This window comes from Pseudoliparis swirei, chromosome 23 (assembly GCF_029220125.1).
Source record: "Pseudoliparis swirei isolate HS2019 ecotype Mariana Trench chromosome 23, NWPU_hadal_v1, whole genome shotgun sequence".
Lineage (NCBI taxonomy): Eukaryota > Metazoa > Chordata > Actinopteri > Perciformes > Liparidae > Pseudoliparis > Pseudoliparis swirei.
Genome location: NC_079410.1, coordinates 19,773,381 through 19,788,370, shown reverse-complemented (window position 1 = coordinate 19,788,370; position 14,990 = coordinate 19,773,381). Strand labels below are relative to the sequence as shown.

The 14,990-nt window shown below is 45.0% G+C and overlaps 3 protein-coding genes across 7 annotated transcripts in view; all 3 read right to left on the bottom strand.

Annotated features, from left to right (window-relative positions):
• Nucleotides 1-3,668: 3,668 nt before the first annotated feature.
• rpsa (ribosomal protein SA) lies at nt 3,669-6,308 on the bottom strand. Of its 2 annotated transcripts, none has more exons than XM_056406252.1 (8): nt 6,207-6,308; nt 5,530-5,699; nt 5,243-5,361; nt 4,705-4,950; nt 4,307-4,435; nt 4,044-4,203; nt 3,905-3,931; nt 3,669-3,801 (listed from the first exon to the last, which is right to left on the bottom strand). In XM_056406252.1, exons 2-8 carry the CDS (start codon nt 5,660-5,662, stop codon nt 3,707-3,709), a joined length of 909 nt encoding a protein of 302 aa, XP_056262227.1. In that variant the 5' UTR covers nt 5,663-5,699; nt 6,207-6,308; the 3' UTR covers nt 3,669-3,706. The 2 variants fall into 2 exon arrangements, with proteins under 2 accessions (XP_056262227.1, XP_056262228.1); XM_056406253.1 differs by having other exon boundaries at nt 3,905-3,928.
• Nucleotides 6,309-7,396: 1,088 nt separating this feature from the next.
• Nucleotides 7,397-11,837, bottom strand: LOC130188129 (mitochondrial glycine transporter B-like). Of its 2 annotated transcripts, XM_056406254.1 has the most exons (9): nt 11,746-11,783; nt 10,952-11,256; nt 10,112-10,242; nt 9,334-9,458; nt 9,169-9,253; nt 8,880-9,059; nt 8,568-8,736; nt 8,316-8,476; nt 7,397-8,207 (listed from the first exon to the last, which is right to left on the bottom strand). In XM_056406254.1, exons 3-9 carry the CDS (start codon nt 10,124-10,126, stop codon nt 8,085-8,087), a joined length of 858 nt encoding a protein of 285 aa, XP_056262229.1. In that variant the 5' UTR covers nt 10,127-10,242; nt 10,952-11,256; nt 11,746-11,783; the 3' UTR covers nt 7,397-8,084. The 2 variants fall into 2 exon arrangements, with proteins under 2 accessions (XP_056262229.1, XP_056262230.1); XM_056406255.1 differs by lacking the exon at nt 10,952-11,256 and having other exon boundaries at nt 11,746-11,837.
• Nucleotides 11,838-12,057: 220 nt separating this feature from the next.
• LOC130188120 (myosin-9-like) overlaps nt 12,058-14,990 on the bottom strand; it is a 29,487-nt gene continuing 26,554 nt past the window's right edge. For all 3 annotated transcript variants that reach the window (XM_056406226.1, XM_056406229.1, XM_056406228.1), the window contains 5 exons: nt 14,783-14,906; nt 14,402-14,610; nt 13,939-14,047; nt 13,661-13,833; nt 12,058-13,559 (listed from right to left, as the gene is read on the bottom strand). In XM_056406226.1, coding sequence (XP_056262201.1) covers nt 13,451-13,559; nt 13,661-13,833; nt 13,939-14,047; nt 14,402-14,610; nt 14,783-14,906 — 724 coding nt within the window. In that variant the 3' untranslated portion in view covers nt 12,058-13,450. The remainder of the gene's footprint in view (nt 13,560-13,660; nt 13,834-13,938; nt 14,048-14,401; nt 14,611-14,782; nt 14,907-14,990) is intronic.

Genomic DNA, 14,990 nt, shown 5'->3' with positions numbered 1-14,990 from the left:
CCTTCCTCGGTTCGGCCATTTGACGCTGTCGGTCCGGGCGACCGGGCGCGCGACCCTCCTCTGAGCCGCCGTCGGCCGGGAGGCTAAAAACCTGGAGATGGTCGACAAGCAGCGCTCGAGCTCGCGAGTTGCTCTGCTAGCTAGCTTCCTAAGAATGTGTGCGGCGGGCAACACGAGCACTTCTATCTCCTCGCAGCCCGTATTAATCCATATAGTATCGTCCCTGGCAGAGCCCGCGTCGCCTACGAGGGACTTAAACTGTGAGAAATATCAGTTTTGAGCGCTTCCATGAATGTGGAGGTTAGCTACCGCAAGGAGGGTTCTGTCGTAGCCATCTTGATCATTATTATCATTATTCAGTGGCTGGGCGTGCGCATGAAAAGAAAGCGGAAGCCAGGGAGGAAGAGGAGCCGCGCTCGGCCAATGGCAGCGCCGCAATACGCCCACCTGACACACAAGCGCGAATGTGGAGGGGGAAGATTGTTCTGTACAGGCGGGATGCCCGGGTCCCTGAACGCCTCACGACTGTTTACTACAGAGAGGAATTGGGTTAAATGTGTGATGCGTTTTGGTTTTTTTCTGCCCTGGTTGCTCGTAAAATCCGGAAATGAAACAATACGACCCCCATCTTCCCCCTAAAGGTAAAGAGGTACACTTGAGAAGTATGAGTAAACTTTTTGCAATTAACTATTTTATTATATAAACAGACATTTTGCAAGTAGCCCGCAGATTAAGATTGTGTTCGGGCCTTAATGTCTGAAGTAATGCTGCAGTTAACACTTTATTTGAACTATAAATGTCAAGTTCGGATTGTTTTTTTCTCACATGCAGTTTATTTTACAAACGTATTCATTTATAGATGAAAATATATATTTTTAAAGTATCTTAATACATTGTTTTAAAGTATCTTCATATGCTATATCATATGTACATATTAGCACCTTTATTGTTCTTATACATATTACCACCCTCTGTTTAGTGTTTTCGTTTATATTTTGTATTTCTTATTATAGTGTTTTTTCTAAACTGTTGACTCGGAGGGCCGGCACTAGATTTCCAAAGGGTCTGGACTATTGTGCTAGGCACAAATGGCAATATAATATCTAATAATCTTGAATATGAGGTGTAAAAGCCCCCAAATTACTCTGATAACAGTATTTGTGTTGGTATATTTGTTTGTGATTGTCCATCTGCTCTGATTAAGTTGAAGAAGAAAAAAATACACTGACAACATGCAGATAAAATGAATGGTCCACCACACATTTTGTGTTCCGATGAGTAATGTGTAATGCCCTTAAAATGAACACACACTTATGTACAAATAAAACATATTTGTGTTCTTTGGTCCTACAGCGTGAAGTTTCTTTCAATGCAGGTCGAGTTGAGTCATGTTATTCTGTAGTTTTGTAAAACCACATCTTTGCATATGAAAATACATGTCACTTTTTTTCCAGCTAGTCTTTTTCATGACTAGGGACATCATCCAACCACACAGATTTGATCTATTAATGTTATTCAAATGAACTTTAATATTTTCCAATAAAAGAGAGAACAGAGACTGTACAACTGTAACACCCAAACAATATTATTTGTTTAATCTACTTTAATACACATCTCACATCACATTTAAACTCCTTCTCACCTTCAATGCCTCAATTGGTGAGGCACCATCATATCTTAAAGAGCTTATGGCACCATATTATTTGTGGTTCCTAGAGTTCTAAAAAGTAGGATCAGAGCTAGCCTTCAGTTATCAAGCTCTTCTGTGGAACCAGCTTCTACTTTCAGTGGCAGACAGTCCCCACATTTAAGAAGATATAAAAAACATATCTGAACCCCGGTTCTGCCTGACACCCACTCCTAGTTAAACTTTCATCTCTATTGCCCATCTTACTTTTAATATACATCCACTGCTGCCATAGCTTTCCATGCCTTTTTCATAACATTCCGTTATAGTTTGTCGACACCTTCCACACCAACAACTGCCATCCATTGTCACCGTTTTCATAAAACATGTTTTTATTTATCCCATTACCGGTAAATTCAATGCATGACGAGTGTATCTTTGATCGGGACTTGTCCTTTAACTCGTACCAAGCAAATCAAAGGACTGTCATTTTCATCTACGTAATATTTCAAAATCAGGCACATCTTGTCTCAAAAGATGAAAAATTGGTTCACACGCTGCGTTGATTGAGACTGGATTACTGCAAACCTTATTAGCAGGCTGCTCTAATAATCTCTCAGGTCCCTCCAGTTGATCCAGAATGCTGCAGCTTTGTTCTGTTCAAAACTAAGAAAAGAGATCACATCACTCCCTGCACTAGTGCTCTGCACTGGCTCCCCCAAAAATCAAATCCTTTTTTAAACTCTTCTCTTAATCTACAAAGCCTTGATTGGTGATGCTCCATCATATCTTAAGGAGCTTGTTTATTTATATTGCTCACACTAGAGCCACGCTACTAAATAATGGGACTACTTGTAGTCTAGAGTCTTAAAAAGTAGAATGGGTTTCTGAGTTTTTAGTTATCGCTCTTTTTATGGAACCAGCTCCACCTCAGTCCCGGGAGGAGACACAGTCCTCGTTTAAAAGAGACTTAAGACTTCCTCTTGACAGGTTTGCCCTGGTCCAGCCTTGATATGCTGCTATGGCTTATAGCTGCCGGGGGGACCGGATGCACAGGTACCTATCTCCTCTTTTTCTCTCTCCTTATGATGAATTTTCATCTCTCAATCACGCTACTAACTCTGCTTTCTCCCGGGAGTGACTCGTCTCGTCTCGTGGTCGGCGGACCCTATGAGACGGCATGATCCTATCTGCCTGATGGATCGTCTGGCGCCACTGTCCTGTTGAGACTACCCACCTCTCCCCCCACCGCCATCTGCCTGATGGATCGTGATGAACTATTCATACACTGTCATATTCATTGAATGTATTTAACTCTAAATCTGTCCTTCTGTACACATTACATCTATTGCATCTGTCCATCCTAGGAGAGGGATCCTCCTCTGTTGCTCTCCTCCAGGTTTCTTCCCTTTTTTTTTCTGAAAAGTTATTTTTGGAGTTTTCTGGTCCGATGTGAGGTTTTGGGGCAGGGATGTCTATGTGTACAGATTGTAAAGCACTCCGAGACAAATTTGTAATTTGTGAAATTGGGCTATACAAATAAACTGAATTGAATGTGTAACCGGAGTCAAATTCCATGCATGTGCACATACACGGCCAGTAAAGCTGATTCTAACCCAGCGACATGGATAGCACAAGCAGTCCCGTCTACATCTCATACTTCATAATTGTCTCATTAAACCTAGCCAACATTGTAATAAAGGTACACTAAACGGTTTAAATCATTTCAAATTGATTGATCAATGACCATCGATGTGCATTAGTCATGGAGTTCCACAAGGTTCCTATTGCCTTATGTTTCCATTGGGTGATTCCAGGAAACCCAAAATACTTTGTTATCACTCAATTATATCTATCAATCGATCAAGTCAAATGTAGTTTATACTGTGTGACATTAGGATTTGTACGACACTGAATTACCACATGTTGTGGTCACAATACTAGTCTCTTATTCTTAATGTCACCCATTCCGACCGCCTTCAGCTGCAATTTGTTGACAAAGAACTGTTACAGTGAATGTCAATTAAAAAACAAACAGAAAAAGTGTGAAAACACTTTATTGTTGCCAAAGTCAACAATTTAAGCCCAGTCAGAAGTCGCACCACCCCAGTCAGATGCCTGGGCGGTGGGGGCTGTGGACCAGTCTTCTGTGGCCGGCTGGGTGCTCCAGTCTTCTGTGGGAAAAACACATTCAAATGAATTTAGCATGTAGTAAAAGGAACACCGTTAGTATTCAGTTGATTTTTTTGATTAATTTTAAACACTTGAAAACCTTACCTGTCTTAACAGCTGGTGCAGCCGCTTCTCGAGATGGGAAAAGAAAGACAAGTTTAGTGTCAAATAACATACAAATGTCAAATATTAAGAGACAGGTTTTGTAGCAAGTTGCACATCAAAAGGAAATTAGTGATCTTACCAGCAGGGAACTGCTGGATGGGCACAGATGGCACAGCAACACCATCAGACCAGTCGGCCACCTCGGGCTGGGTGAACTCGGCTGCAGGAGCGCTCCATTCACCCTGGAACTCCTCCTTACCGACTGCCTTCTCGGCGGCGGCCTGCTCCTCCTTCTCGATCTGCATTGAAAATATGTGCATCAGAGTGGGCACATCAACCAATGTAACCTTTACATGCAGCAACCTCAAGTCACTTCACAGGTCTCAAGGTAGACCGTCTTACCTCCTCAGGATCTCTGTAGAAGTACAGATCGGGCATAACCTCCCATGTGTGCTCCCTGGAGATAGTTCCCCTCATCCTGAGAACCTCCCTGGCCAACATCCACCACATCAGACCAACAGAGTGGTGACCCTGCAACAGTCACACAGAAGAATATTTAATCAGAAAATATGTATTATACTGTGTGTTTACAAGATCCACAGAGGCATGGCAGTATATTAAAAAGTTTGGCATTTTGTTGCAAGACCTCCACTCTCATCCCCACTGAGTGGTATAGAGAGGAAGAGCGAGGGCAAGCATTATTATTTAGCACACATCCTACACCCAACACTGCACAGACGAGACAGCGCCGGGCTCTAACGGTGTGCAAAGACTTGAATCAATTCTTCAGCTGGTCTCACCTTGTTGTTACAGGGGATAGCAATGTCAACATATCTCAGTGGAGAGTCAGTGTTGCACAGAGCGATGGAAGGGATGTTGACGTAGGAAGCCTCAGTCAGTGGCTGATGGTCAGCACGAGGGTCTGTCACAATCAGGAGACGGGGCTCGCGGAAAGCTGCCTGGATCTGATTGGTGAATGTACCGGGGGTGAACCGACCGTGGAAGGTGGTGGCGCCAGTGGCAGAGGCGAACTTCAGCACTGCCCTCTATAGTGAGTCAAAAAGAACACGTTATACATAGGCTCGGTTAAATTTAGATTCTTATTAAAACAAATTGAACTGTGGCTCAGGTCACTATCAAACGCCAGTCATAGGACGGCAGTCCTACTGGTGTTAGCGAAAACCAGGCCGGCTCACTCTCGCACACTTCCGACACCAGAACACCGACATCGGTGCCTGGCTTTAATTGAGTGCTTATCATAGTTCATGTAGATATTTTGCTGTGTAAACATGAAATCAATTAGTGTTCAAGGAAAAACAGTCAATAGTTTAACTTTACCTGTCCAGTGTTCCTGGAGGAGATGACACACACATCAGCTGGGTTTTCAATGGCAACAATAGCCCTGGCAGCAAGCAGCAGCTTCTCCCATGTCCTCTTCAGGTTGACAATGTAAACACCTGGTGATTAGAAGAACCCAAGAAGTAAGGACAGTGCAACTTCATTAACAGTCATAACTTTTAGGAGTAGGCCTATGGTGCAGATAGCCATGAAAAAAAAGGTTACTACCAAGTTTGTCTTGGTAGTAAATGTATGTTTCCTACATCATTTCACCGCATGACACTCACCGTCACTTTTCCTCTTGTACACGTACTGATCCATCTGGAAGTCCAAGTTGGTACCTCCCAGATGGGTCCCTGCTGCCAGGAACTTCAGCACATCCTCCTCCTTCATTTGAAGGACATCTAGACCTCCGGACATCGTGACCGCTTTCCCTGAGTTACGCTTTATGGGAGAGCTGCGAAGAAGAGGACACGTATTAGCTAGCTGGTTCAGAGTAGGTCAGCACTTTAAGACTTGCATTACACGGTGAATAACAGTATTAATATGTATAACTATCAATTACTTAAACTGGGCAAAGACCGGAAGCTAATATATGTTTGGTGTACTCTAAACTGGACAAAGTAAAGTTATCCGGTAAAAGAGTAAAAACCACGCTGAAAATTAAGTTTGCTTTATAGCAAATATATAATTGTATTCAATTTAGGTAAAACGCCAAAACAATCTCATAAGTATTAACAGTCAGGCGCGAGGGAAATACTACGAGTCGAGCGCGTGTCAACGGCTAGCATAGTTAGCTGTGTTCGTTAGCATTTCTTCTTTAGGGTAATTACACATGAAAAATACACGACAGGTCGGGGTTGTGGTGCCTTATCGCGTGCCTTGTGACCCACCCGTCGTTAATTAGTCTTGTAAGCGTCGCTTAAAGGTTTATTATTGAAATAAGACCGATTGGAAAACTCACCACGAAACAACGCCGTATGGAAATCTGACCACACGGTGAAAAAGAGGGCGTTGGGAGGAAGTGACGTAGTATATATACCGGATTCCGCAGCCTGTGATTGGTTGGTTGTGTTGATGGACGGATATTCTTTCCCGGAGTTCGCCTCTAGGGGGCGCTGTTTGCCGTGCGCTGTGACGAGGTCACATCACGGGGTCGGGCGAGCATCCCTTATTAAGACAGTGGAGTTGGAAAGACCATATTAAGACAACGCGGAGAGGCTGACTTCTCGGTGAAAGATTGACCCGTGTTGCAACGGTATTTGCTCGAGATAATGAGTTCCAGGCCAGGCGAACACAATATGTACACAGTGGCACAACGGGTTGAGAAACAATTTAAACAAAACGCGTCTCATGTGCAGAGAGTGTGCTATATAATGTAACTCTGAAAGGACGATGCGGACATAAATGTCGCGAGAGTTGTGGGTGCGAATGCCCCATTTGAGGCAATCCTACAAATAAACCGAAAAAAAGACGTAGGAGTGACGTGACAATCGGAATAACGTGATTTTGTACTAGTTGTTTTAACCATGTCAACACATACAGATTCATTTTGGTCTGATCTATTATTCTATCGGCAATCTGCCTTTTTAATATTCTGCATTTCTAACTCATCAAACTATAATTCAGTCACACATTCACAAACCAGTCAATTTATGACACTTATTCACATAATATATATATATTTATATACATAATATATATGTATATATATATATACATATATATTAAAAACACAAAATATCATTTAGTCTGCAGCTTAATAATGTCTGACTTTCACCCGACCGCCTCCCTTGCCCTCATGTCCTCTTTGATGATGTCGCCGCTCCCCTCTGCTGCTTATCTCTGATAAGTGTTTGGCCTTTCTGTTGGGGTGGTGACTAAAGCTCTGTCTTTACAATCCATTTCTTACGCTTGCATTTTTTAATATCCATTCAATGAGTGAGAAAAAGAAACAAAGTCCATGGCACGGAGTTTAGATACTTGAACAGGACATTTTAAATCACTTTGATTATTATTATTTCTTTTTTAAAGGAAGAAAACCTGTGTTGAAAAGGAGCTGAATATTAAAGCCGGTGGCATCAGAGATAACCTCTTCACAGACTGGATCAGGATCATTGAGCCAGAGAAAAACCAAGATCCATGTTCCACAGATATATTTGTAATATTTATTTTCTTCAACATCAAGAAACAACTTTGCAAAAAATACACTTCAGACAAATATAAAATGTTAAAAGGCAGACAAATGTAATGAGTTCATACACAAGCACATAGTATTGTTTAAAAAGAAGTAAGAATATAAAACAACATTGTGTTATTGGAGAGGCGTTCAACTCTCTCCTGGTCGTAAACTGTGCATGCGACAGAACTGCAGGGGTCAAAGTTCACTGCAGAGGCCTCGCTGTATCTGTCTTCGTGAGGAATGGCTGATCGTGTCTCTGCAGTCTCATTGAGAAAGCAGGAGATAGGGGAATTCCCACCGAGGCATTTCTGAATCCACCAAATACTCGCAGAGGATCGCAAATTATTATTTATTTTACTACTTGATGTGCGATTATCCCACCATGCCAGTGGTATTTAAAAATAAAATGACTTGCAAAGCACTGGCTAAAAAGAACAAAAATCTGGTTTCTAAACGTCAGCTGAACACAACCCATGGAACAAAGTCTCCTCGTCCGCTTTGTGACGGGCCCGCCAGTCCGCATCGGTCGCGTTGTGGCGAAATACAAGCTGAACTCCTGCGAGTCCAGCTTCCTGTTCACATTACCGTCTTCACTCAACTTGAGTTTGAGCTCTTCTCTCTTTCACAAGCTTCTACGCCCTCCCCGCCACCCCCCCTCCTTCAGGGCTCCAGTCCAAAACGGGCCATCATCTGCTCGTACACCGTCCACGCCATGGCGGCGATCATGGTCCTCCTCAGCGCCCGTGGAACGGCCCCTCTGAAGAAGCCCTGGAGTCTGTGTTCCTGGGAATGGGAAGTAGAAGAAGAAGGACGGCAGAGTTCAAACTGATGCTCGACCCCGACGGCCCCAAACAGCGACACATTCCAGCAAAAGAGGAACGCGATAGTTACCGTGTAGATGCATCGGATCGCCTCGGCCGTCCTCAGCTGCGAGTTCACCTGGACGCGCGTTTTGACCACGTCGGCTGGCTGCGTGACCAGGGAGGCCGACACCCCCGCCAGGAGGCCACAGCCGAAGTTCGCCAGGGGGGCGGAGGCAGACGTGCTGATATCTAGACGGAGGACCGGAGCGCAGGGATTGAAGTCAAAATGGAGGTTACTGTACGATGACGTGCTGCTTGGCTGCTCCTGAAGGAGCCCTACCTTTGGGCAGCGAGGCCTTGGCCTGGCTGTAGAACATGACGTAGAGGCCAGAGAACGGGACGTCTCTCAGGAGAGTGGCCACCAGGCCCGAGAACAGAGCCGCGGGACCTTCAGTCCGACACACGCTGCGCAGAGCTCCGGTCACGCTGCCATAACTGTACCTGCCACACTGAAACACACATTTAAGAACAGCATCCACTTTTAGATGATTTGCACGGTGAATTGAGATCCAGTCTCACAACACACACGTGGAACATGTGGATGAAGGGGAACCGTCATGGTCATGTTCAGGCATGCATCTGCCACGCTGACCTCGAAGCGCGCCTTGATGACCGTGACCGGCAGCATGACGACGCCTGCCACCGCCCGGGCCCCGCCTCCCAGCAGCACGGCGCCCGCGGCCCCCGGGCGGCTGTCCTGGAAGAAGTGCTGCTTCAGGGAATAGTAGGTGCTGAAGTAGAGCCCCACTCCCGGGATGGTCCGAGCAAAGGACTGGAGAGAGGGAGAGAGAGAGAGTCAGAAGAGGGGAAATCTGCAGCTGTTGGTTTAAACAAAAAAAGAAGACTTCCAACGAGAGAAGGTGGCGTGAAGACATTCTCACCGGCGAAACTCCTTTCCAAAGTCCCAGCAGCCTCTCGGTCCGCACCACGCTCAGGAGCACCGCCATCATCCCCACTCTGCCCGAGCTGAAAGAGGAAGGGGGGCCCGATGAATACCGCCGTCGTGCTCCGGGGGGGCCTCGAACAACGTTAAACAACCGACTCACCCGGGCTGCACGCCGCTCTGCAGAGTCTGCAGCCGGGTCTTGACCAGGTCCAGAGGCTGGAAGAGCAGCGTGGAGCAGGTCCCGCTGACGGAGCCGCACACGAAGGCTTTGATGGCCGGGTGGGCCTGAGGGGTCAAGAGGGGTCACAGCTTAAGCAGATAACCAAGCTTGATTTGTGATAAGAAGCCGGGGAAATGAACTTTGTTGAGCCGCAAAAGCAAATCAAATGTAATAGTTTTTATGACAAGCTTTTTAGAATAAATTGTGAAGCAGTTATTTTGTTAATGACGACCCGGCATCTGTAGTAGTAAAACTACTAGAGACCCAGATAACTGTATTAATGCTATATATTCAAATCGCCTACAAATATTTTGTACATATTTATTAAGGGTGTTAACTTATTTTGTCAATTACGTTAAAAACATTTTTGTGTTTCTTTAGATGATGTTTGGTCGACACTTTTTGGATTAAAGTTTTCACAGCGCACCAGTCAATGGACTTTTTAAAATAAATTTAAAACTGTTCCCCCTTGCTGTATTACTCAGCTGTGAGGTAACAACACAGCTCCCTCTGGTATTCCAGCCTGTGCAGTCAGAAAAAGGGTCAAAAAGGTCACAGGTATGTCAGATAGCAGTTATCTGTCAGTCGGGATGCCCCAAACCTCAAATCAGTGGCAACGACAAGAATGCTCCTTCGACTCAAAGTAAACCTCACAACTTTAAACAGACTCATCGGGTAAACTAAAGCGTACATCATTTCTCCGGCTGGGAAAACTCACCAGTGACAGCTCCATAGTTCTTCGGGACGATGAATGTGTTTTTTTTTCTTCTCCCCCACATACGCAAAATCTGTTGTCTTCCTTCGTCAATCTGTCGCTCTGCTGCCGTCCATGCTCAAACGTCTGCACACCTAGAAAGAGACGAAGGAAAGAAGACGTGGCCCTTCAGTCGTCTGGTCACTCACATAAGAGTCACTCTTACAGGGGCAAGTGCGTCCTGCTGTCTGTATCAGGCATCAGGCTGCAGGTCATTACACACACACACACACACACACACACACACACACACTCAGATCCCCTGACCAACACTGTGCTTCCTATTCTCGCCCACCGGAAAGACAACAGACAGCTACCCATTGATTTACCAAAGGCCGCTGTGCTACATATTAGAATGGATCTGATGCACATGATGAACTAATGCTTCTCGTGTGTGGGTGTGGGTGTGCATGTGTGTGTGTGTGTGTGTGTGTGTGTGTCTGTTGAATACATATCGGGATGGGTAGAATCTGCAATGGTGCTCTGTTTTTCTGAGCAATGTCTCTGAATGGATGTTTATGGTCATAAATCTCTCAGAGTTGTGTTTATAATATTTAATGTGACCCCTTGTAGCACATTCTGCTGCAACCAAAGAGGTGCAATACAACGAGAAGGTGGAAGTGAAGTGGTCAGCAGAAATAGTCCAATGACATAACACCAATATCATTTGAGACTCACAGGTTGACACATTATTATTAATATATGATGTATTACAGTGTGTGATATCTACATGTAGGGGCAGAATGATTAGTTTATACTAAACAAACAGCATAAAGATACTTCAGGCGTGTTCCTCTAGCTTACCCTGCTTTAAAAACAAAACGAAGACTGCGACACTACAGCTCGCGAGGTGCGGAACCAGTTAAGGGCTCTCTCCTTCGCGGAGTACCAGCAAAACTCTTCTGACCGACCAACAACCGGGAGACCGGAGCGTCGCGTGACACAAGCGCTTCTGTGCTCCGGCGTGAACCCACAACTGGCTCGTTGACAACTTAAACCAGCCGGTTCCTGCTCGATGAGGCGGCCAGGAAACCACGCCCATTTCGAAGGGAGCCAGCTTCTGATTGGTTACAACGGCGGCCCACGTTGTCGCTTTTAAAGGGGCAGCGCTAAATTACGTACACAAAGCAAAATAAATGTTAAATAAAATAAAATGAGTATCCCGAAAGGATTTTATTTTGTGTGAATTTTCTTCAGTTGAAGTCAAAGACAATTAGAGTAAAAGTACCAACCACCGCCACAAGTTGCTCCTTTAGAAGTAAAAAGAAACATTTTCAGCAAATAAGTACTTCTGATGCAGAAAGACTCCTTACAAAGCGCGATACAATTAAAGCATCGAGTCTCTTTTATTCAGAAGTTAAACATTATTCAGTTGATTAAAAAAATAATTCAAAATTGATATACAACTAGGCGTAACATGTAGTGGAATAAATAGTTTTAAAGTACATAATTGGAGGTTGGAGACGATAAGTAGCACAGTAGCAGAAAATATAAATACTCAAGCATCTCTGGTCTAAACTGTACTGAAATCAGTATTAAGTCATTTCCCACCACGAGCAGTTTCAAATGTAGATTTAGTAAGAGAAACTGATACTTACGACTTCGTCATGAGGTAAGGTCTACAGATTAAGGCTTCGAACACGCGTGCGTCGCATGAAAGCTCTCCCAAATGTCGCCATCCTTGTTTACTTTAAGTTATTCGGTTAAGAGAGAAACCGGTTCGGACTTGCTGCGCTATGATTGTCTTATTGAAAGAAGCCTCTACTGCCCCCTGGGGGTGAACATATATCATTTCACAAACAACACCGTTGGTCCAAAAGTCATCAAGTTCTGGACTTCCACTCTGACTTTAACACTTAAACCCAAAATTGATAAATATTTTTAAAAATCATTATGAGACAAAGACACAGTAGCGGTTTAGAAAGCCTTTTTAATTGCAATAATACCAACATGATTTTCCATTCCAGAGGTGCAGACAGACAAAACATTACATAATAATTGAGATGCAGTTTCTTTTTTGGGGGATTTCCGTTGATTTTCAAGTGCGAAAGAGATATTTTTGTTGTTGTTTAAAATCTGAGCAGTTATCCTTTAACAACACATTCCTCCCACTTCCCAGCAGTGTGAGCCGAAAGCAGCCCCCGAGCACAGCCTGCGAGGGAGCGCTCGCACCTCTGTGAAACCGCTCATCTTATACATCGTCAGCCAGAGTACAGTGTACATCGGTTACAGTGATAGAAGTACGACTCCCTCCAACCCCCCCCAAGCTCCTCCTCAACAAGCTGTGCTCTGAGAATACAGTGTGTGCTGCGAGTAATAGACTACCCCATCACCCCATTTGACCACAGATAGTGATAATAAATGTTTTTAAAAAAGAAAAGAAAACAGAATAAATTCATGTCCAGGAAAAGAAACAAAAGCCAACAAAACCCCGCCGAGTGGAATTCAGCTGCGTTTAAGGCCTTAGTGTGTGTCGGCAGTCTGCGCGCTTACTGGATGAGCGTGTGCACAAGGCTTTACAAAACTTCCAAGCTTCTCCGTCAACGTGTCGATGAAAACACAAACGCAGTGGTTTATAATGTCGAGGCATAAGTGTTTTTCGTTAGTTTTTCTCAACTCAGTGCAAAATTAAGATATTTCCGCACAGTCACAATCAAAATGCCTTCAGTTATGAGTCGATGAGTCTCCGACTGGGTTACTGGAAGTCTGCCTCCAATTTCGTTCTTGCAAAAGAAATGTGTGTGTATAATATTATTAAGCCCAAGAAGCGTAGTCACGAGTACTAACTGCAGCAAGATTGATAAGATACATTCCCGCATATAAACCTTCATTATAAACTGAAGCGAGAGCGCTAGCATAAAAAACATGAAGCACTTCCATTCAAATAATAATAAGAAGAAAAAAAACTTCGGCATAAAATACAATTCTATAGATTGAGATATTACTTTGGTCCCCTTCCAGTAATCCGTCTTCATCTATGTATACTTCTTTCTTTGTTTTCCTCCTGCTTCAATTAGAAAAATAGATCCCAAAATCAGGACTATTATACCTGGAATGTTTCCTTACAAAAATATTATTTTTTTTCCCCAGAGAATGAAAAAAAAAAAATGAAGCAAACCAAAAGAAATTTGGGCCCTCCCCCACAAAAAACATAACGTTTGTCAGCATGGCGATTGTCCGAGTTTACTGGCTCCTGTATGTACGAATGCATAGATTGTCAGCAGGTGCAGTAATATGTGTGTGTTTTGGATCGGCCTATTCGTGATGCAGTTCTAAAAAGGAGTCGAGTGGCACTGTGGCGCTTCATTCGGGTTTGGGCTCGGGGGTCTCGCTCTTGGGCTCGCTGTCCTCGTCGCTTTCGATGCCCGCGCGGGTGACGGTGCGGCGCACGGTGAAGGGGAAGTCGCCACGTCTAAAAGAAAAGAAGCGATAATTAAACCACAGACCGCTCAACGTGTTGTTGGACACATTTGAAAACTAAGTGTCTCGTATATCGTTTTATTTTCTCCCCACCTGAGCTTGTTCTTAAGGGTGGTGACCTCGCGGTTCACGACGTCGGCCGACTCCGTGGCGTCCTCCAGCTCCCTCTGCAGCTTCCTGCGGTTGGCGTTGGCCCTCTGAGCCTCTTCCTCAGCCTCCTCCAGCTGACGCTTCAGCTGCTTCATGCGGGAGTTCAACTTGTCCATCTGCACATTTGGACACGGGTAACGTTAAAAGAGGCACAGCAGAGGGCGCTCTCCGGTTTCCCGGGCGGGTCGTGGGCTCAGCGGCGGCGTTGGAGAAGCGCTGACCTGGTCTTTGTACTGCTCCGTGTTGCGTCTCTCGTCGTCCACCTGCAGGATGACTTCCTTCAGCTTCTTCTCGGTGCGTCTCACGAGCTTGGTGGCACCCTGCCTCTCCCTGAGTCAGGAGCACAGCGTGGGTCAGACCAAGGTCACATGACGAGGAACGACTTAAAGATGAGTTGAAGTAGCAAAACGCTCTTTACAAAGTGTTACTATCAAAGCCAGCTGGCCCATCACCCAGGAAGCTCTAACCTGACGCCGTGTTGTCATAACAATAAAAATATTTTGTACATAGTCAACTGACCACAGCAAACGGTTCAATGTCAATCATACTCCCATTCTATGGTTATGTAAGATTGAGACAACATTGAATAAAATGTTTTGTGTAGTGGGAATGTCACCACAGACAGTTTGTAATACTACAAATATATAAATATTGCAATACTTTCATCGAGACTTAGAAGCCCACCTGGTCTCCATGTCCAGCTGTTCCTCCAGCGCAACAATCTTGGACTCCAGGGAGGCCATGTTGGCCTTGTACTTGGACTTGACCATCCCCTCCAGCTCCTGCAGCTTCAGCTTCAGCTCCTTGTTCTGACGCTCCAGCTGGCACCGAGCCCCCTCCACCCGCTGACAGGTGCTGCGCTCTGCAGTCAGCTCCACGTTCATCTGGTCAGTCTATGAAAAAGAAAAGAAAGAAGATGGACCTGCACTCTTCTCAGTCTGGGGGGGCTGGATCGATTGAAGATCTTAAAATACAGCAATTTTCACACCATGGGGGGGGGGGGGGGGGGGGGGGAACAACGTTTCTTCAACTCCAACAAGCTGCAGAATACTCGCGTCCACAAACCTGCAGCACTGCTTTCTTCAGCCTGTCGTTGGTCAGCTCCGTGTTGCACTGCTCCTCCTCCAGCTCCTCCTCCAGCTGACCGATGCGAGCCTCCAGCCGTCTCTTCTCCTCCGCAACCAGAGCACTGAGAGACGAGCGGAGGCGGGGAAATGGTCAACAACGGGTGACGCAGTCACTTTGTCTTGTTGTTCATTCGTTTCACTTCGAT